Below are 23,181 nucleotides of genomic sequence, written 5' to 3'. Positions count from 1 at the left end.
GGAAACCCAGATCTACCCCATAATTCAGGCATGAGGTACCTGTTGCCCTCCTGAGCTCCATGGACTGCTGAGCCCATCATCCCTCACTATTGAGAATACTGGGCTGATGGAATTTGCAATCCGGCAACAAGTGGAGGGCTACAAATTATCCATTCCTATTGTATTATATATAGAGGGTCACTGTGACATAGTGGTGTGTATGTTGGACTATGACTCTGGAGACCAGGGTTCGATTCCCGTAACCTTGGGCAAGTCACACACTCTCAGCCTCAAGGGAAAGCAATGGCAAACTCCCTCCTCTCTGTTTTTATGAAACATAGAGGCCCTGTTCTCTCTTAAGATGCATCTGCACTGCAAAAATAATCCAGTTTGACACCACTTTAACCGCCACGGCTCAGGAATTCTGGTAACGGCCATTTGTTGTGGCACCTGAGTTCTCTGATAGAGAAGGCCAAATGGCTCACAAAACTACAATTTCCTGAATTCCATAGCTTTGAGCCATGGCAAAGTTACATCAAACGGGATTATTTCTGCAGTGCAGATGCAGCCTTAGCCTGGGGTGCTATTCTTCTGTGGGAAAGGAACAGTGAATGGGTGCATTTGTTGTCGTTGTTGTTGTGAGCCGTCAAGTTATTTCCGACATATGGTAACCCTAAGGCGAAGTTGTCAAGGGGTTTTTGTGGCACGGTTTGTTCAGAGATTACAACCCAATACAATATGCAGTATACAAATGGCCATCCTCTGAGGCTGAGAGAGTGCGACTTGCCCAAGGTCAACCAGTGGGTTTTCATAGCCGAGCCAGAATTTGAACCCGGGTTTCCAGAGTTGCCTAACTTTTTCACTATACATTTGGGATGCAGTGAAAATGTATGAGTTGCAACTTAGGACTGGCAGATGATAGGAGTGGGTGGTTGTTAGCTACTTACTCTCATCTATCCCTGCATGTTTTGTTCTTGTGGTAAAACTCCAGATTTCTAAGCCCCCCTTTTCCCTCCGTTGGAGTGGGGTGAGGAGTTGGAACTGGCTCCGTTAATGTGTAAAAATAGATGGGAACATTTGTCTCGTTCGGATTAAAGCAGTTTTAGAGGACAAGCGGGTGGTGGAGCGTCGCGTGAGAATACTCTCGGAGCAAGCAGACCTCCCTACATTTTTATTTGCATTTTTTCATGGACGAAGGAGGCTTTTCTGCAAGGGTTAGTTCCAACTAGAGCAGACCATTGAATGCATTGCTCAAGGGCAAGGCAACACTTAAAGCGAATCAATGGGTCTGCTGTACCTGGGGATGAACAACTGGGTTTAGACCAATTCTTATTTACAATAAGAATCAGAATTTTTTGTATTGGGTGCCTTCAAGTCTTATGGCGACCCTAAGGCAATGCTATCATGGGGTTTCCTTGGCAAGATTTGCTCAATGGAGGTTTGCCATTGCCTGCCCCTGAGGCTGAGAGAGTGTGACTTGGCCAAGGTGGCCCAGGGGGTTTCACGGCCGAGCAGGGAATCGAACCCTGGTCTCCAGAGTCATAGTGCAACCCTCAAACCACAGTTACCACATGAGATTTAGCACAATCCTATACATATCCTATACTTCTACGAAGCAAGCAGTATTGAGCTCAATAGAACTTAAGCTAGAATGTGAGTTGGGTGCATCTGTGCTGCAGAAACAATGCAGTTTGACACCACTTTTAACTGCCAGGTAGCCATCCTACAAAATCCTGGGATTGTTTTTTTGAGGCCATCTGTGGCAGAGAAAGTGAAAGACCTTGCAAAATTACAAATCCCCAGATTCCATAGGATGGAGCTACAGCGCTTGAAAGTGGTGTCAAACTGCGTTATTTCAACAGTGCAGATGCACTCTTGAGCGGAGCTAGCATTACATTGTGGTTTGAGCATTGGACTATGGAGAACAGGGCTTAAATCCTGGTTTGGCTATGTAAACCCACCTTGGACAAGTCACACTCTCTCATCCTCAGAGGATGGCAATGGCAAATCCGCTCTGAAGAAACTCGCCAAGAAAACCCCATCAAAGGTTCGCCATAAGTCAGAAATGACTTGAAGGCACACAACAACAACAACAACAACAACCGATGCACCCTTCACGTTTATCTGCCATGGCTCCATCCTGTGGAATACTGGGATTTGTAGTTTGGTGTGGTGTTTAACATCCTTTGCTAGAAAGCTGTAGTTTGTGGGAGAGGACTAGAGCTCTCTAGCAAGTCATATGAGCTCCCTTGCCAAACTGCAAATCCCAGAAATCTGTAAAATGGGGACATCACAGCTAAAGTGGAATTAAATCATGCTATCTGGGTAGTGAAGATATATTCTGACTTCTTAGTATAGAGACAGGATGAGTGCAAGAATGGTTTGAGACATACGGTGATATTTCGCAGTAGGTTTCAATTGACTGACAAGCATTTCTGACTCCCAATTATCTAAGAATAGCAACAATTTAAATGCTTCTTTCTCCATGCTGGAAAGGAACGCTGGGGGTTGGAGTGACTAGAAGTGGATTTTTGTTTGGAAAACCCTTGCATCTGGGCTTGGATCTGGTTCTGACCACCTAATTTTGAGTTGAACATATGCTCAGAGGCACCCTTTCCATCCGTTCTTAGGGCATATCAATCCGAGTTTTGATATAGCTAGTTACAAGCTGGAACATGCATGGCTGATGGAAGGACAGATGGAGCAATGGGAGAGACATTCACTCCGACTCTTCTCCCATGCCTGGGTCTCTGTATTTCAAAGCAATGTTTTTGTGTTTCCTCAACAGTACCGCGTTGGGCAGCTGTACACCATCAGCAAGCACAGCCACCAAGAGAGCGACAAAGGGGAAGGCGTGGAAGTGGTGAAGAATGAGCCTCACGACGACCCAGTTCACGGCCGCGGCCAGTTCACCGAGAAACGGGTGCACTTGTCCAGGTGAGCAGCTGAGAGGTCTGCTATGGGATTTCGCTACACTGGTAAAAAAGATCAGTGTGCATGCCTGCATGTGTGAAAAAGCAACCCATGATCTGTTGTGGTTTGGATTCAGTAAGGCCCTTTACCAACCGGCTTGAAAGGCCGGCATGGGGGCAGAGTCGGGGCGTAACATCCTCACGACGCATGCCCGACACCTCTTCCCCGGGGTGCTCTGATGCCATGCATTCCACATGGGGTGCAGAATCATGGTGCACCTCCGGTGCTGCATCCAGAGGATGCAGTGCTGAAGGAGCGCCATATAGCCGTGCCACCATGGCTAAGGCACCCTTTTGAGGGCGCAAAAAGGAGCCACTTTTTGCGGTTCCTTTTTGCACCCTTGAAAGGCCAGATTGGGGCCGTGGTGTGAGGTTGCCATGGCCCCGATCTGGCTAGGAAAGGGGCGGTTGGAGGCCATCCCTCAGGGGTGGTCTGTCGAGTCCCTATGATCAAATCTTCTATCGGCACATTGCAAACATAACCTGGAAACTTAAAAAAAACCTTCCATTTTTATCAACATGTATATACAGAGTGCCTTTCCTTTATGCGGGGGATCCATTCTGGACCCCCCCACATAAGGGAAATTCCGCCGATGCTCAAGCTCCATTTAAAACAATGGGGCTCGTGCACGCGGTGCGGCATGGTGTGCGCGCTTTGGGCATGCACACCATTGCCTTTTATGGTGAATGGCTTTCAGTATAAGCCGCGTATGATGCGGGCACACTGTACTCATGCATAAGTCTAGAAATTTTAGTCAAAAAATTGACCCCAAAAACATAAGTCGACTTATTTACGGGGTCAATATATCTACTATGCATTAACTCTGATTTAAAAAGGAGTCATCCCCTGGTGAAAGTCAAGAGTGTAGTCTGTCCAAGAAGCACTGAACCTTCTCAGTTGTCTCATCCATCCAGCATTTAAGGTGCACACAAGCAGAGAGGGATTTCAGAGGACAACAAAGATATTGGAGGATAGTATGGAATTCTGCGGTGCTTGTATATGGGAGATAGTTTTGTACCTTTGCACATGTTTGGGGGGCTTTCGGTGTGGTTTGGGGGGTAAAATTGCCCAGAAATCATGTTTAAAATCAAGAGGTTGTAGGGGGACATGATGGAAAGCTTCAGGGACCACACTTTGTCCAAAGGTACTGCTGTGTGCAACAGAGAACATTTGCTTCTTCGTGCAACAAGTAACATTTGCTTAATATTTTCACACATTGCTTTTTACATCACAGTTAATTTTGAGCCATTTGAGGCAATATTGGTGTTCAAAAGCATTTTTTAAAAAGCAACGCATAAATAACAGCATAGCAACCGTTACTAACAAGTACGGTAATGTATTACCTTTAAACAAAAAACCCAACAGATGCTAGGGTCTCTCCTCAGTCAGTGCGTGCAAAGATTTGGAGCTCAAGGGAGGGATGGAAAAACCTCTATGCCAATGAGGCTGTTGTGCAGCCTACAAGTTTCTGCAGTTATTTCTGATCAAAGATTGCAGAAAACAGGTTATTTAAAAGCCATTTAAAGGTTTAAAAACCTGTTCTTAAACACCCCACATAGAACCGACAGCTGTGCTTTGAGTGTTGCACTGGGACTTACACCTGAGTGAAATTTTAGACTAACGTAGTACTTTCCGAAGCATAGCCATCTTAGTCTGGTGGAATATCAGTATGCAAAGGGATCTTGCAGCATCTTTGAGATGTAAGTGGGGAAGATGGTTTTGGAAACAGCTGAATTAGAATATATTTACAAACTCCAATCCATCAGCACTGGATTGAACAAAGACAATGGCTTCCTGGCACACTACACAAGTCTGACATATCTCTTTTCTGTTTCCTAACCTGCACCAACCACATTCCAAAACTCCCTCCACCATTCATATGCTCATCCACCCACCCTGGCCTTAGGCAACATCCTTCCTCCTGCCTTTGTCCCTCAACAACCATAGATAAAACCTGTAATCCTATGCCATGCCCACAAGGTTTGCATTTCTATGGCTTTCATACAGTCTAGAAAGGTCCTTCCAGGGCATCAGATCACACCATGCATCTGGGAAAATAGACAGAGGGGCCCAACAGACGGACCATTAAGGCTGGTCTGGGGGTGGAGTCGGGGTGTGGCATCCACATGACGCATGCTTTGACTCCACCCCCAAGCTGGCGTGACGCCATGTGCTGCTTCACACAGTGCATGGCATCACAGCGCTCCTCTGGCAGCAGCAAAGGAGCACCGAAAAGCCGTACACCAGCAGCTATGGCACTCTTTCCAGGGCGCAAAAAGGAGCCGCTTTTTGCACCGAGGAAAGGAGAAATCAGGGCCGCAGCATGTAGTTGCCATGGCCCCAATCTGGCGCCAAGAGAGGTGGCTGCAGACCACCCCTTAGGGGCGGTCTGTCAAGCCCTCAAGTCTACAAAAGCTCATGCTACAATTTCTTTCACACAGTCTCAAAGATTCCGCAAGATCCCTTTGCATACTGATACAGTGGTGCCTCGGGTTACGAAATTAATTCGTTCCGCCATTCCGTTCGTAACGCGAAAATTTCGTAACCCGAAAAGGCTTTCCGTTAGCGCTGGAAGCCTATAGCATTTGAATTTCGCGCCGAAATTAATTTCGTAACCCGAAAAATATTTCGTAACCCGGAACAGTTTTTTCCAATCCAACTTTTTCGTATCCCGGAAATTTCGTAACGCGGTCATTTCGTATCCCGAGGCACCAGTGTATTGTATGTAAAGAGATCTTGTAGCACCTTTGAAACTCACTGAAAGAAAGGAGTTGGCAGCTTGAGTTTTCCTAGACTTAACCCTGCTTCCTCAGATGCATTTGGACAAGTCTTCTTCCACAAATGCCTCTGAAGAAGTAGACCTAAGTCCACGAAAGCTCATGCTGCCAATTTCTTTCTTTCAGTTTATCTCAAAGGTGCTACAAGATCTCTTTGCATGCTGATTTCACAAGCTGTTGCACTTTCTCTTGCCCTACAAGACAGTTTTAATCAGAGTTTGGATAAGTTACTTTGTGAACTCCAACTTCTTCTTTTTTTCTTGCAAGAAACCCATCAAAGAGGTGGTAGAAGCTGCATTAAACGTGAGGGGTTATGGAATGAGGCGGTGCTTATAGTGTGACACATCTTGCTTATATCAACAAAGAAGCAGGCTGCTTTCTTGCAAAATGTAATTTAGCTGGATTTTAATCCTTTTCCCCCACTGCCACCCCCTTCTCCTTGCCTTTCATGTCTTTTTAGATGATAAGGAACTCTCAAGTTAACCATTTGCAATCTGCTCTGAGAGCATATTCTGGTTGAAGGGCAGAGTATAAATGCTCTAAACAAATAGTAGTTGCGGTGGCTGTAGGAGCCTGGGAGTAGCAGTGCAAGAAGGAGGACTTTTCCAGCTCTGCTTTTAGCACCTCTGCTGCCCAATAGCACCAGCATGCGACAGTAGTTTGAGTGTTGGACTATGACTCCGGAGACCAGGGTTTGATTCCCTGCTCGGCCACGAAACCCACTGGGTGACCTTCATCAAGTCATGCTCTCTCAGCCTTAAGAGGAGGCAATGGCAAACCTCCTTTGGACAAATCTTGCCAAGAAAACTCTAGGATAGGGTCGTTGTAAGTTGGAAATGACTTGAAGGCACACAGTAACAACAAGCTGCCCAGTAGCTGGATGCAAGACTTTGGACATGGGAAACCTATGCACCTTGAGCTAAGCTGCATAATGCCATGCTGACTCAGTGTTCTGCAGTTCTTCTCTCCTCATGTGCTCGCTGCTTCCCAATTAAGTTGTCAGAAATTTTGACAGTTGCTCAGTGCTAGCTTTTCTTTGAAGGCCCTGGGAGACAAAGGCATGCATCCCCCAAACCCATCCCATCATCCACCTGCGCCACCTACATAGCTGTCTTCCTTTGACTTTGCCTCTTCACCCTCAGCCCCATTTGAACCATGCCCCTTGTATTTCAGAACATCGACATCCCACTCCATGGAGGGGCTGGGAGGAGTGGAATATATATATATATTGATCATGATGAATGTATGCTGTCTTTGCCACATCTCTCATTGTCAAGAGCCATCTGCATCTGGGGACTTCTTGTAGAGTTTTTCTGAAACAGATATATGAGTGAGTGTGTGTTCGTCGTGTGTCATGGTGTATTTGTGCAGTGCTTGTTTTGCATGACACTTCTTTTGCACTACTTGCCAGGACCTTTCTCGGCCCAGTTGAAAATGATACCTTTGGTCTAAGACACACTGCAGAAATAAACCAGTCTGAGACCCCTTTAACTGTCCTGGGTCAGAATGGTAGTTTATGGTGGCACCAGAGCTCTCTCACAGAGAAGGCTAAATGTTTCACAAAACTCCCAGAATTCCCTAGCATTGAACCAGGGCAGTTAAAGCCATCTCAAACTGGATGGTTTCTGCAGTGTGTTTTGGACCATTGTCCTGTAAATATTTTGGGTCCAGGGACCTTGAAGCAGTGATTCCCAACCTTTGGTCTGCCAAAGATCTGGAGTGTCCCAGAAGCCCAAGCCAGCATGGCCACTGGTAAGGAATTCTGGGAACCGGGGTCCAAACATTTGGTGGGCCAAAGATTGAGAAGCACTGATGTAAAAGACCACTTTCATTCATACCAACCTGCCCAGATTCAGAAGCCAAATAAGAGCAATTTGGCTGGACATCAGAAAGGAGATAGAACCTTCTTTGTGGTGCCACCGCAGCTTCTGCATCTCTCTTCCACTTAAAATCTGCCAGTCCTCAGCATTACAATCCTTCAACTGAATCCTGCTTCTTGGCTTAAGTGGCACAGTGGTTTGAGCATTGGACTAAGACCTTGGAGACCAGGGTTTGATTCCTAACTTGACTATGGAAACCCACTGGATAATCTTGGGCAAGCCGCATCCTCTCAGCCTCAGAGAATCCCTTGATAGGTTCACCTTAAGATCTCCACAAGTTGGAAACTATAGGTTACCCTTGTGTTAGTGGTGCTTCTCTTGAAGAGCTCTGCTTTTGTTGATGTGATGTGCAGACATGTAGCTTGCAACTCATTTGTCATCTGTAGTTGGTGTGGCTGGTGCATCACCTAGTGGCCAAACTATGGAGACTCTCCTCAAACTTGGTTAATCCTGGGATAAGAGACACACAGTTTGCTTCTAGGGCTGTACTTGAAATCCTTCTGGCATGGTAGAAGTCTTCACTTGGCTGGCATCACCTTTGAGAACTAAGGGTTACCTCCAACTAAGGGTCACCTCCAAGGGTCACCTCTGACTAGATCAGGAGGAGGCAGCCATAACAGGACTGGAGGGCAGATGTTGCCCCTTGACAGGTGACACAACAACATTTTGGACCAAAAATCACAGTCAGAAGTCACTTCGGCTTGCAAATTCCAAAATCCGTTGCTTTGGTGGACTGTTGCTTTGGTTGTCCGAGGACTGCGCTGGCGGCCATGGGCCAGCATGACTTCACCGAATGCTATTACCTTCCCACTGAGAAGTGGTATCTATCTGTCTACTTGTATTTGCATATGACTTGCAAGGGGGGTCCTATCATGGGGTTTTCTTGGCATGATTATTTCAGAAAGGGTTTGCCTTTGCCTTCCCCTGAGGCTGAGAGCATGTGACTTGACCAAGGTCACCCAGTGGGTTTCCATGTCTGAGCCAGGATCCGAACCCTAGTCTCCTAGTCCAGTGCTCAACCATGACACCCCATTGGCCCTCAACATATTTGATGTTTAATGGCCTAGCCAGGATTCAAACCCTGATCTCCAGAGTCATTCTCCAACACTCGAATCACTACACCACACTTGCGCCTGCATATGAGATTCATTTGTGTCTGAACTCCATCTCTCAAGTGACACACAACTGCAGTTCTGGTCCCTAGCAAGCTATTGCTGTGGCGCCGATAATAACATGTTTAGATTCTGCTGCCAGAGTTTCCCGTTTCCGAGACCCAAGGGACCCAGCTATGCCTGCAGATTCTCTACAAAATGGGAAAGCATGCTGTGTGAGTCAACCTTTTCCTTAGGTTTGATTCCCAGGTCGTTCAGTTCTTTTCTGTTTGAGAAAAGTCCCTCGGAAGAGTCGAGCTTAAGGGCAGAGTGTGAGTCCTTGGTTAAAGTTTAGAAGGATTTATATTTATTAGTTGCAGGAGTTTATCAGATTTCCTGCTCAACTGGTTCTGTATACAGCCCCAGCTCTTCTTTGTCCCAGTGTATGCCCAGATTGAACTATTATTCCCTCTTGGGGAAAGCTTTCCTCTTGTCACAGATGGATAATCTACAAAATACACAGAGACGGAACAAAGAACTCCAGGTCAGAGAGAGGCTGAAAACCTGACATTCTGGCTTGAGCTAAACTTGTTGTCATCCCTTCTCACAACCTTCCTCTTCCACAAAAGAAACCATTCTTTGATCAGGAAGAATATCATGATTTAACAGATAAACTGCATGGGGTGCATCTACACTGTAGAAATAATGCAGTTAACGCTTTAACTGCTATGGTTCCATCCTGCAGAATCGTAGGATTAGTAGTTTTGCACTCTTTGGCAGAGAAGGCTAAAGACCTTGTAAAACTACAAAGGCCAGGGTTCAGTAGAATGGAGCTCCAGCACTTAAAGTGGCACCAAACTGCATTATTTCCACAGTGTAGCTGCCCCCATGGGGGATTATTTACTTTATTGTGCCTGATTGGAAGACTGAACCATCTTGAGTACTGTACTCTGCCAAAAAGTACTAGTGCCTCACAACACTACAAATCCCAGGATTCTTTAGGATGGAGCCGTGGCAGTTAAAGTGGTGGCAGACTGCATTAGTTCGACAGTGCAGATGCACCCCTAGTAAACCACCACACTCTGTAGAACCCAGAATCCCTCATCCACCATGGATAGCAGCCACATTTGCTCGAGGTTTTCTCACATTATAATTAAAAAGTAACTTTTCCAGGCTCAGAAGACTTCAGATGACCTCATGCCTCCTTGCACCATGTCTTAGTCGCACACTTCAGTGACAGATTTTGAACCTGGCTCTTTTTACCTGAGCTTTCGGCCTATTTCTAGCCTCTCCAGGTGCGGACATTGCCTTCCCAAGGGCCAGCCAGCGTCACAGAATAAATTGGAGAAATGAAATGAAATGAAGTCCTTTGATTCACTGAAAGGCTCTGGCCATTCCTTATTGTCTGCTGTTCTCTAGGTCCTGCCATCGCCATCCTATCACCACTCAAGCCCTTTCCATTTCATCTCCAGCGGCACAAAATGTTCCCACCATGTGGGATCCGGAAAAGGTTCCTAGCTAGTTTCTCATCAATGCCTGCTGCCATTCAGCTCCCATCCTCTTTTCATCTCAATAGCTGCTTTACATCCCCAGAGAGGCCCCCTTGAGTTAATGGATCCCATGAAGTCAACTCTTGCCAGCCATGCCAACGTTGCCCACTTGGTAGGGCTCAAGACTTTGGGGGGCTACAAACGCAATAACCGCTTTCTATTATTAGCGAGTCCAGCTGTGTTGGCAGCGGGGCTTCCTGACATCTCACGTGTGCGCCCATCTCTGAGGACAACACGTGGGAGAACATCCTTGCTAGATAACATCCATTTGGCACGGGTGCCCGAAATAAAGCTTCCAAGGATTAGAAGTCTTTGTGCGGTTGCAGCAGTGATCAGCTCTGCCAGCTCCCACCGCCACCTGCAGTGAGTCCCTTTCCGGCCTTCTTTGTCTTTCAATACATAAAGGAGATGGGGAGTTGGGATCCTCCTGTCTTGCTTAGCCTCCAGCAAAGCCTGGCTTCTTCTAGGAGTAGCCAAAAGGAAGGAGGAAGATACTGCGCTGTCTGTTCCTTGTCCTTTTCTGCAGCTGCTTCTAAGCAAGGCTAGGATCTATTGGTGAGTGTTTGGATTGCTATGCTAAGAAAAGGAAAGGGGTTCTTAAGATGAATGGAGCAGTTGGCAGGTTGATAGCTGCAACAGTCACCTTGAAGGCATCTTGCCCCATTGAGCCTCTCACCATTGAGCTTCTGCATGAACCGGTTTTTGTGCCACACTCAGACATCTTAGTTTAGCTCTGTACATTTGTGCAAATAATCACGCTTTGTTGTTCCAACACCCAATTCAAAGTATAGTAGGCCCTTGGTATCTGCTGGGGTACCCCATGGATACCAAAATCCATGGATGCTGAAACCCCATTAAATACAATGGCAGAGTCAAATGGTGTCCTTTATATAAAACAGCAAAATCGAGGTTTGCTTTTGGGAGTGTGTGTGTGTGTATTATTGTCAAACCATGGATGGTTGGATGAGTTGGTAAGGAATCCATGGATACAGAGGGCCAACTCTATGCAATGCTACTAAGCTTTGGTGGAGCTAAATCCACATATAGCTGTAAATTGTTGTTATTGTGTTCCTTCAAGTTGTTAACAACTTATAGTGAGCCTAAGTTGAACCTATATGGGGTTTTCTTGGCATGCTTCTTCAGTAACATCTTCTGAGCCTGAGAGAGCGTGACTTGCCAGGGTCACCCAGTGGGTTTCCATGGCTAATCTAGGATTCGAATCTTGGTCTCCAGAGTCTTGGTCCAACACTCAAACCACTACACCATACTGGCTCAAGTAGATAAGTGCAAAACTGAATTTCTTGCTCCTTTTTTCCTTTATCTTCTGGTGCCACCAACAGGGAATAGCGTTTAGATGCTTGCTTTCCCAGATCGGTGCTCTCCAGATAACTGGATGACTACAACTCCCATCCTCCCCAATTGGTTTTATAATACTGTTGCTGCTTTCCATGCTTTCAATTCGTTTCCGATTTATGCTGACCTAAGGTGAATCTATCACAGGGTTTTCTTGGCAAGTTTCTTCAGAAGAGGTTTGCCAGTGCCACCCTTTTGAGGCTGAGAGAGCATGACTCGCCTATGCTCACGCAATGGGTTGCCATGGCTGAGTCAAATTCAAACCCTGGCCTCCAGAGTCATAGTCCAATGCTCCAACCACTACACCACACTGGCTCTTATTGTGTATAGCTGTATATTTTAAGCTTAATCGACCCAAATATCAAAGCGCCACCTTATCTCTATTCCCTGCACATAGGCGGTCTTTTTTCCTCTTGCTTTATATAAATAGGCATGTGCAACTGTTCGTGATCCGAAGCCAGGAGCTTTTCTGTTCGGTTGCCAAAACCCATCCTTTTCCTTCCCACCTTTGTTGGGTTGCTTGATAGCCTCTGAGTGGAAAACTTCACTTGTCTTCGGTGACAGCTCAGGCTGCGGGGCTCTTTCTCTCCACAAGCCGTGGATGCGAGAGAGGCTGTATTTTTAGACTGCATCCTCACGATTCTCCACTCAGGGGATCCTATTTATAGAGCACCAAACTGAACCGGAATAGTTTGACCGGTGGCGAAAGAGGGAGAAGAAACGTGTCTCTCTTGCCCCACATTTCAGGAGCAAAATAGCTGTTCAGGCTGCATAAAGGCCTCCAGGATCCCAGCAGAGAGTCTAAGGTCTAATCCGCACTGCAGAAACGTTGCAGTTTGACACTGCTTTAACAGCTGCAGCTCAGTGCTGTAGAATGTGGTTTTGCAAAATATTTAGCCTTCTGTTGCACCACAAATGACAAGATCCGTGGACGCTCAAGTCCCATTAAGTACAATGGGTAGTAAAATAGTGTCCCTTAGGTAAAAAAAAAGGCAAAGCTAAAGTTTGTTTTTTGGAATTTATATATATTTTTGAATATATTTTCAAGCCATGGATGGTTGAATCCATGGATAGGGAACCCGTGGATATGGAGGCCCGGCTGCACCGTCATAATAAGTAAATTTAAAACCTTGACAGTGTTTTCTCACACCCGAATGTCTTTAGGAGATAATAACGCTGGGTGAAGTGGAAGGCAGTAGGAAAAGCAGAAGACCGATGTACCTTGGATTCGATTTGTAGCACGGAATATAAGCCAATGGGAACACCCCCCATATTGTGCATGGATCAGTTAGATAAAGGAAGCCACAATCCCTGCGTTTGCAAAAGCTGCTGGTGACCATGGATCTTGGAGGGCTCTCATTCATAGGGTCACCATAAATCGTAGCTGACTTGACGGAAAATAGCATTGAACATCATTGGTTTCTTTGACATGGGTCATTTCACATTCTTTGGCACCTTTAAAACCTGGACTTTTAATTGCAGTCTAATAAGAGTTTGTTGTTGTTGTGTGAAGTCAAGTCGTTTTCGACTTACAGTGACCCTATGGGGTTTTCTTGGCAAGCTTCTTCAAGAGAGTTTGCCATTGCCCTCCTCTGAGGCTGCGAGAGTGTGACTTGCCCAAGGTCACCCAGTGGGTTTACATGGCAGAGCCGGGATTCGGACCCTGGTCTCCAGAGTCATAGTCCAACGCTCAAACCACTATACCACAATGGCCCTCCTAGTCTAAGAGTTAGATATACAGTACTAATTTTCGGTTTCGTCTCCGATTCTTCCTCTTCTCCTCTGCAGCAAGCTTCCCAGCTGGGCCCGTGCCGTGACCCCACGGATATTCTACATTACAGAGAAAGCCTGGAACTATTACCCCTACACCATCACAGGTAAGGGAGCCCTTTGAAAAATGGTCCAAGGGTATGCTTCACTCAGTATCCCATTTCCCGCAGTAACCAGCCAGATCTCTTTGGGACCTACCTAAACAACAGTCCACAAAGTGATTGTGTGGCACCTTTGAGACTAACTGAAAGAAAGCAGTTGGCAGCATGAGCTTTCGTGGACTTAAGTCTAATTCCTTAGGTGAAAGTAGACTTAAGTCCAAATGCATCTGATTGCATGAGCTTCCCTAACCTTCAGTCTACGTTTTCAGATGCATTTTTATTATCGGACACTAGTACATAATGTTATTTTTGAGTATCGGTTCTCATTCACTCTTCACTTGCTGCAAGCTATGTTTGTGAGATTATGTGCAGTCACTTTGTTTTGAAATGAAACCATTTGATTAATAAACTAGTGAATTAAAATTCTGGATTTCTCTTCATGTCTCAATGTTAACAAATTGTTTTTCCTTTACCAATATAGTGTTGGCGTGTTAGTCCTCATAAAGGCTGAGTCTCACTTATCTGAAAATACTCAAAAAAAGTATAAATTCCAAATAGTGAACTGTGATTCTCCATTGTATATAAGGGACACCATTTTGATATGCCATTATATTTAATGGGATGTGAGCATCCATGGATTTTGTTATCCACGGGGGATCCTGGAACCAAACCCAGTGGATAACAAGGACCCACTGTACTAACACTTCCAGGCTCTGTGAAGTTCTGGCTAAAGAAGTGTATTGTGACACTATTTTGTTTGGGTGCAAGGTTACCTGCCTTACCCTTTGTGGCTTTCCCAACAAAAGTGAAGTTAGCAGCAGGGCTCAGTAGCCAGTTTGCTTTCTGCCTGGCCTGTTATATCTATAATAGTGAAAAGCCTTGGTCCTCCCGTGTCTCATCACCGATTCTCTCTATGTGTCTCCCCTTTGCTGTTCTGTGCATTCCTGGGATTATCTCGCTGTTGCCTCAGAGTACACGGTAAGTGCCAAGATGCGTATGCGCATTCAGTGCTCTTCTCTTTCTCCAGCGGGACCAATTGTGGCAGGAAAACATCCAGCGGCAGAGATGCCTCCTGAGCTGGAGGGGATGGATGGAGGATCATAGAATCATAGAGTTGGAAGAGACCCCAAGGGCTATCCAGTCCAACTCCCCTGCCATGCAGGAACTCACCATCAAAGCATTCCTAAAGCCATCCAGACTCTGTTTAAAGACCTCCAGGGGGATCTGCTAGGGATAAGAAAGCCAGAAGATAGGGGGAGAGAGTGGTTGGTAAAGAGGGGATGCAGCACTGTTCCAAGATGTTTTGTTGCCTGAAGCAAAGCAGAAAATGGCACCCCGCCCCCCCTTGTCCACCCAAGTAAAGGTCCATGGTGTCTGAGGTCTGATTTGCACTGCAGAAATAATGCAGTGTGATGCCACTTTAACCGCCATGGCTCGTTGCAATGAAATCCTTGGATTTTTCCTTCGTTGTAGCACCAGAGTTGTCTGAAGGAGAAGGCTAAATATCTCAGCAAACGACAAATCCTAAAATTCCATAGCACTGAGCCATGGCAGTTAAAGCAGTATCAACCTGCATTATTTTTGCAGTGTAGGTTACACCGAAGTGATTTTTAAAATGCCCTTAAAGGGACCTTGGGATATCTAGAAACGTGTGATTCTAGCCCTTGGGGTTGGAAAGTTTATAAAGGAGCTAGAAAAGTGGTTTGGGGGCTGTGGCTAGATGCCAATATGTATTCACATACATTCTCATAGTCTCCATCAATCTCATTCTTTCTAGTGCTCCTTTCTGCCAAAATTTTCCATTTACATAGAGACCAAGTATGAGGATAACTGCGGAGACAGCTCAAATGTGAGTATTCATAATGCACAGCACAATAAAAACCGACAGTCTCCAAGGGACAACATAGGACACAATGTGAGGTAGGGAGGGTACTTCTTCTTGCCTTAAATTTCCAGTTTGAGCAATATTAAAACAGGCCTGTCAGTAGCTTTGGTTCAGTCACATGAAGCTGCCTTGCAGACTCAGGCCCATTCATGGGCTGAAAACACTAAAACCCACAAAGTACCCTTAATCTGAACAATATAGAACTGGGCAATAGGACAGGTATGAACTGACCACAAACTCCTCAAGAGCAATAATGCATCCGCAACATCACTGATTTAATGCAAAGTAACGTGTATGTTACTGTGTGCCTTCAAGTCATTTCCGACTTATGGCAACCCTATCATTTCTCACAAAACTACAGGTGCCTGCATCCCGTAGTATTGCCATGGCACTTAAAATGGATTATTTCTGCAGTGTGTTTTGGACCTCTCTGCTGGCCTGATCCATTTTCCTTTCCCAACCTCTTGCCTTCCCAGATCTTCCATGGTGAAGAAATCTTGGGAGACCATGAGGTGACGTTCTTGGACATTGCTTTCGACGAAATCCCTGAGCGCTATTACCGGAGTATAGAGGTAAACATCTTGCTTTAGTATCGGGAGTATCTAGTATTTCGTATCTTCCTGTGTGTGGCCTTTCTTTTTATTGTGTTTTAGTCCTGTTCTGGACTTAAGAATACACAATCCCTATAAAAATGCAAACAGAGAACAATGCAACTTACATGTTGGTTATCAACTCTTGTTTTTCCTCTTCTCCTCGGTGGCAGGATCTCCGGCACTTCAGTTCGGTGAAGACAGGCCGCGGTCCCTTGCGGGAGGGCTGGCGGGAAAACACCAAGCCCATCATGTGCTCCTACAAGTTGGTGACCGTCAAGTTTGAAGTGTGGGGCCTCCAGACACGGGTGGAGCAATTTGTCCACAAGGTGAGATGCAAGGAGTTAGGTAAGGCCTGGAGTCTTGAAGGGATGGTAGGAATGGCCATTGTAGCGAGCATGGGCATGACTATTTCTGAGTTCAAGAAACAACCTGAATCTGTCCCACTGCAGGGGAAGGCAACAAAGCAATGCCCAGTACATGCACAGCACACATGGGGCCCTTGTCACTGCTGTTGGAACAGCTACCTCTGTTCCTGATGTGGCATGCTGAGAATGGGGCTATCAGCATCTCCAGATAGTTTGCAAAGGTTCGTTTTTGGACCCCAACTCCCAGAATGCACCAGCTAGCATGGCCAGTGGCTATGCTGAGTGCTGGATTATGGTAGTTATACTTCCCCGCAAAACATAGCTCTTCCAAAGCCTGGGTTTACTGTTTACTTATAGGGCAGTGGTTCCCAACCATTGGTTCACCATTACTTTTGGACCTCAGATCCCAGATGCCTTTGGCCAACTTGGCCAGTAGTCATAAATTATGGGAGCTGAAGTCCAAAATATCTGGAGGACCAAAGGTTGGGAACCACTGCCATAGAGTTAAGTTTTTGATTTTTAACTGAAATTCTCAACCGCCTACATTGTGCCAGATTCAGTTAAATGAACTTTGGCAAAGTGAAGTGAATCCCATTGCGCCAGCCTGTCATGTAGCTATTAAAAACAAGGCTCTGTTTTTTAAAATGTTGGGAGGAGGAGGAAGCCACAGCTCTAATTTAGTATCTTAGACATCAAATAGACAAGAATTCAGAACCAGACTTGCAAGAGAGAAATGCTCACCTGAATGGGTGGATCTGTTCATTTTGTTTTTCCCCACTCTTTCGATTTTGCTTAATCTCATTCCTTCTGTCAAATTTACAATGAAATGGAAAGTTCTTTATACATATATATATATATATATATATATATATAAACCCAAAGTTCTGGATTGCAGGTCATTCGGGACATCTTGCTGATAGGCCACCGACAAGCATTCGCCTGGGTGGACGAATGGTGTGGTAAGTGAACCTCTTTGCTTGGTCCCAATAGGCAGGAGGGAAAGAGGGATAAAATATCCTGGGTGGACAGTGGGAGAATTAATGTGTAGCACATTAATGTCCACACACCCTTTTCCTGAGTTGCCTCCATCCTTTGCTTCTCCTTGGCCTCCCAGATCTCTGATCATTTCCTTAGTATGGTGGGCCCTCCATAATGCCGAGGGATCGGTACTGGACTCCCTCTGCCGATACCAACAACTGCAGGACCTCAAGTCCCATCAATAGATGCCTATGTGCACATGGCTGTGAGCATGGATGTCATTTACTACAATGGGGTAGCACCGTCCATAGGTGCTCCAGTCCACGGATGGCTAGTCCAACAATACGGAGGGCCGACTGTACTATTCCTTAAAACATCTAGTGGTAGTCGTGTTGGCCATATAGCAAATCCAGTAGCATCCAAACAATGATACCTTCATGTGGCCAACCAAAATGCACAAGATCACGTTGCAAGCTTTCGAAGTCACACTGGCTTCTGTTTTGCCTGAAGAAGTCAGCATGTCTTCGAAAGCTTGCAACATGTAACTGTGCATTTTGGTTGACCCAACAAAAGTATCATTGTTTGGATGTTATTGGATGTACTATTCCTCATTTGACTTGATCTGATTATGAGTCTGCATTGAGACGGTTGAAAGGCAACTGATCTCACCAAATACTCACAATTTAAATTGTGGTGGAGGGTGGGAGACATTCCCTGTTGATCATCCTTCTTGACTCTCGGCCATTGGAATCCTCTCATACAAATGGAGCTGTTTTGAAATTAAGTCTGCTTCCCCTGGCTCTGCAACAGCTGGATCCTATTTATTTTTAATGTTTACTCACTTACATGTTTGTAACCCTCATTTTGATTTTAGAGATCACCAAGAGGGCTTCCAAAGCATCCAGCCCTCCCATAAAAGGCATAATTTCATATAAAAACCGACTTTGATAAACGATTGCATCTAGGATTCCAGCCAAGAGTAATTCATTTTCACAAAATGGATTGGATCCTTTCCCAGGTACAGGGTTGTAGCATGCCGCGCCCAGCGTACAAGTTGGCTGTGCATATGCACTTGAGTCTCATAGGAGTGAGTGTGTGTTCACTCAGGAGTTGTGGAAGAGGGACAAAATTGTGCATCCAATCATCTTTCCACTTCTCTCCAGATTTATGGACCACAAAACCATCCCTGGCCAGGCATTTCTATCAAATATCTCTGTCCTCTGAATATGGGGCCCTGCATTGCTCTGGGTCCCTGGTTGGTTACTCCGAACCAATAGCAGGTAGTTGCTTCCATGTCAGTGGGATGGTGAATTTGTGTTGGGTTTTAGTCTGAACTTTAAAGGGGTTCTCCAAGGTGCAAGAGCCAAATAGCTTCAGCCTCTTGAATAGCACCTTTACAGTTTAGACATAGGCCTGGATTCACCACCACCCCATTGGCATGGAAGGCACCAACCACAATGCCCTTCCTAGCTCCTTAAGATCTGCTGTTCTTCTAAGGATGCCCTTCTCGAGGGTAAGTGGATATCAGCCAGAACAAAAAACTACAGAAGCAGCCATGCTATCCATGGGTGAAAACCAAAATCAGAGTTGGGTAAAACCCTTATTAGTCACCAGCCAAAGTCTTACAAAAGTGCCTCTGTGCTGAGCTGACTTAGGAGCTCTAAGTGAGGCTATTGATAGACATAATCTGGCTTGTTTGGCTTCAGAAATGGAAAGTGATCGACTGTGAATCCAAGCAGCAGGAAGTGCAGACTGATAGCCTTCATACCCTAACTCTGCCTGACTCCATTTGCCGACAGACCAAGGAGTTTATCACACCGGGGCTAATTTCGGCATTAAAGAGAGATTAAGGTGCACTTAAAGCATCCTGCAAATAAAGCGAAAATGGCGAGTAATTGCGCGAATGATTATCACATGCAATCACACAAATAAAGTTATATCGGATTGTCACTGAAATCTCCAAAGTAAAACAATGTGTGTTAATGCTTCTTTGTGACCAGTTTAATGGCGGGTGTTGTGCGACGTCGTGCGAAATGGTTTCACGTAATTACACGGTTTTTGCGGGATGTTCAGGCTTTAAGCTCCCAATCTCCTTTGTGTGATAAACTCCTTAGGCTAGTTGCTTAGCTAATGACCACAATATCCCGACGGACTTTCTTGTGATTATTTGTTTCTTCCTTTCTACCATGTAGCCTGATGAAAAGATCTGGAGAACTCAAAAGTGTATACCTATATAGATATCTAGATATAGATATATTGCAATCAGCCCTAGTAAAGGTATTACCCAGCTCTGATATTGAGATAGCAGAACGTAACTCTTCCTCCCCTTTCCCTCGCTTTTGGAGTAAGATGTCCTAGCTTCCTTTTCTAACACTGCTAACTCCCCCTCCAAATCCCCATTCTTTGTATGTAGTTTTTGTCTCCTGCTTTTCCTGAGTCTGTTCTTTCATGGAGTTTATACTCAACCAATTCCCCTTCTTTATTTGTTTTTGCGTATTACTACTAGCCTACTACTGGAGGACCAGTAGTACTAGGACCAAAGGTTGAGAACAACTGTCTCGGAGGTTGTGCAACCTCAAGGCATTGTAGGAAATGTGTGGCAGCATGTAGCTGCCTCCCTTCTGGCAAAAAAGACGTGTGAACAAGCAAGCTTTCATACTGGGTCCCCAGCAGCTATCCATCCTGGAGCCAGTTAATTTGAAACTAGTTTTTAATAAGGGCCTTGCAGTGGCAGACTAGGATTCGATCCCAGCTCAGCCATGTAAACCCACTGGGCATGTCACACTATCTCAGCCTCAGAGGATGGCAATGGCAAACCCCCTCTGAAGCAACTTGGCAAGAAAACCCCATGATAGGTTTGTCTTAGGGTCACCATAAGTTGGAAATGACTTGAAGGCACACAACAGCAAAACAACAAAGTGGCACATGACTGGCACGAGTGATGCCCAGCATCAGATCCCTGGATCAGAAAAGAGTGAGAGCATCAATGCTGATAGTTAGAGCAGCTTTTCTTGGAGGAAACTGTTGCAGGACAAGTAGATCTATCTATCCCTCACACTCTTGAAATGTGAATTTGTAAATACTGTAGGGGAGCTCCACTTAAACTCATGTGCTTCTCATTCAGGCCCCAAAATTGGAGCCGCTGTGTTGTCAGTGGCCTTTGCATAAGGACAACTGTCACACGTCTGACCAATAGTGAAAAACTTAGCACATCTGGGGATCGTGCTTTGTAAAATTTCCTTCAAGGTGCCAGTCCACAAATGTGCTTGGCTTCACCGTCCCCTGGTAGAAATTAATGATCCAGTAGAAAGGCAAAATATGAAGAAATGGAATTTGAGATATAACCACAAAAGCAGCTTTGCAACGGAGGGTAAAGTTGTGGAAGCCCTAAGTAGCTATAGACTACTACTGCATCAGACTGTGATGCTGTCTTCCATGTATCCCTCTTGGATTATAGCCTCTAGCAATGCCAATGGGTGCTTCTTATCACCATTTTGAAATAGACGGTAGAGGAAAACGGGTATTTTGAAACTCAAGGATATAGCACTGTTAGTCTAGAGAGTCAGTATGTAGCGAGATCTTGTAGCATCTGAGGAAGTAGACAAGTCTAGGAAAGCTCATGCTGCCAACTTCTTTCCTTCAGTTAATCTCAAAGGTGCTACAAGATCTCTCTACTTTGGTTGTTATAGGACTCTGGGGTGCTTGTGGAGTCGGGGTGTGTGTTTTGTGTGTTTGGGGGGCTTTTGTGTAGTTTTGATACAAGCATTGCCTTAAAAAAAATAGTGGGGCTAGGAAGCTTTGAGGGCCACAAAAGAGATGTCTTGGGGCCATATGGCCCATTGGGCTGCACCATGCCAATCCCGTTTAGATTTTTCTTCCCCCTTTTTCTTGTGTAATGATACTAATCGCCCCATCACTACCTGCTGAAACTGCTCTCAGCTTTCTCACATTTCTATGCCTTCCTTGTTGGGGACAACTCTTAATACACTTGCTCTTTCTCTACTCACTTCCCCAAAAGGAGACTTTCTCCACATTGCTGGGAACCTGTAGGAAGAAATCACCCTTGCAAATGTACACAATGCAGAGGAACAGAGCTTGGAAGGTTATTTTTCAAAAGGTGTTATTTTTAACAACAAGCTCCAAATTCTAGGATTCCATAGGATGGAGCCATGACAGTTAAAGCGATGCATTAATCCTGCAATGTGGGAGAAGCCAAGGTGACTTCTCCATTGCTGGAAGAAGGCAGCCTTGTCATGCCAAGTCATTAGAGAAGTGGAGGAGGTGAGCCTCGCAAAAGGAGGATTCTGCTGTTTCGGTGCCATTGTTGAGAAGGCCTTGCCCAAAGCTGGGGAAAGTGGCTTTTGGACTACAGCTGGGATCTGTAGTCTAAAAGTCATTTTCAAATGCTCTGTTCCTCTCTTCCCACCCTGTGATAACCCTCAAGGAAACAATGGACATGCTGATCTTACTGTTTTAGGGGTGCAGAGTTTTTCCAGACACAAAAGGGACACATACCTCCCTACTAGAAATGACAGATGACTGGCTCTGTTGTCCTTGCCAGTCCCTTTGGGCACCCCTCACCATTTTCACCTGGGCTGAATTCCACCCACCAGCCCTTTCTTGCTCATTGGCAGCCTTTGGGCAGCTCCTCTTTCCTGCCTTTGTGTGCTTAACCAAGCTCTGCGTGTTACAGACATGTCCCTGGAGGAGGTTCGTGCCTTCGAGACTCAGATGCACGTGGCCACAAACAAAAACTTCAACGGCCAGGAGCCCTAACACACCCCACCTGCCCAGCCCTGCCCAGGACTCCTGTTTTGTATGTACGTTCTGGTTTGGGGGGGTTGCTTTCATTACATTTCCTGAAATCTCAGATCTGTGGCTTCTGCCCCACCTTACCCAAAACCCTACTTCTGCCAAGGCTTCTCCTTCCTTTGGACACAGCTATGGGGGGCTTTTTTGCACCCGTTCCAGAGAATGAAAGTTTGGGAGCCACTGGTTCTAGCTCAGCACAGTCAACACTGACTGGTAGGAGCTCTTTAGGATTTTTAAGAGGGGTCTTTTCCAGAACTACTTGGAGATACCAAAGAATGGGCTTTGGAACTTCTGTACACCGTCTATTTCTAGAACATGGTCGCATAACCCGAAAAACCCACATAAAATTATGGATGCCAGCCATGAAAGCCTTCAACTTCAAAATGGTTTTCCTTCGTGACATCCCAAATCTGCCACCTAACTTTAGGGCCAGTCCTGAAACCATCGCATGGCCAGGTGGGACACTCCAGGGTGCCATTTCTTCTTGGTGCCGATTGTTGTCCCTTCGTCACAGACTGTGTTGTACTAGTCATACCCAACTCAATATAAGATAAAGAGAAGGTGACTTGCTCCAACACAGCACTAAGATGCATGAGTGGGGAACAACTGAGCTTGGACAAGTTACTTGTGGGATACTTGCTGTTGCTGCTGGGTGCCTTCAAGTCATTTCCAACTTATGCCGGCCCTTAGGTGAACCTATCATGGGGTTTTCTTGGCAAGTTTGTTCAGAGGAAGTTTGCCATTGCCATTCTTTGAGGCTGAGAGTGTGCAAACTGCCCAAGGTCACCTAGTGGGTTTACATGGCTGAGCAGGGAATCCAACCCTGGTCTCCTGAGTCATAGTCCAATATTCAAACCACTATGCCATGCTGTGGAATACTACAACTCCCCAAATACTCCAAACGTTATGGACATTCTGGACTTGTATTGAACCCTCTTCCCTCCCAAAATTAGCTTATCAAAGCTTTGAGGTTGCAAGGGAAGTATTCGAACCTGATTCTCCCTTTTAAAAATGGATGTACTCAACCAATGTACCACATTGGGCCTCAGGACTGAGTGTGGGGTAGATAGAAGG

General features: G+C 45.6%; 1 protein-coding gene across 1 annotated transcript in view; it reads left to right on the top strand.

The window, feature by feature from the left end:
* Positions 1 to 23,181, top strand: part of LOC149306336 (cytoplasmic phosphatidylinositol transfer protein 1-like) — a 47,743-nt gene that overhangs the window by 20,643 nt on the left and 3,919 nt on the right. Inside the window, exons 3-10 of the mRNA XM_089539645.1 lie at positions 2,768 to 2,916; positions 8,754 to 8,761; positions 8,818 to 8,845; positions 14,413 to 14,452; positions 15,252 to 15,323; positions 15,836 to 15,931; positions 16,123 to 16,278; positions 17,213 to 17,276. Coding sequence (XP_089395771.1) covers positions 2,768 to 2,916; positions 8,754 to 8,761; positions 8,818 to 8,845; positions 14,413 to 14,452; positions 15,252 to 15,323; positions 15,836 to 15,931; positions 16,123 to 16,278; positions 17,213 to 17,276 — 613 coding nt within the window. The remainder of the gene's footprint in view (positions 1 to 2,767; positions 2,917 to 8,753; positions 8,762 to 8,817; positions 8,846 to 14,412; positions 14,453 to 15,251; positions 15,324 to 15,835; positions 15,932 to 16,122; positions 16,279 to 17,212; positions 17,277 to 23,181) is intronic.

This window comes from Sceloporus occidentalis, unplaced genomic scaffold (genome assembly GCF_023333645.1).
Source record: "Sceloporus occidentalis isolate IW3139 unplaced genomic scaffold, rSceOcc1.0.p SCAF_10, whole genome shotgun sequence".
NCBI lineage: Eukaryota > Metazoa > Chordata > Lepidosauria > Squamata > Phrynosomatidae > Sceloporus > Sceloporus occidentalis.
The sequence above is the reverse complement of the archived record's forward strand: the minus strand, read 5'-3'. Positions and strand labels throughout refer to the sequence as shown.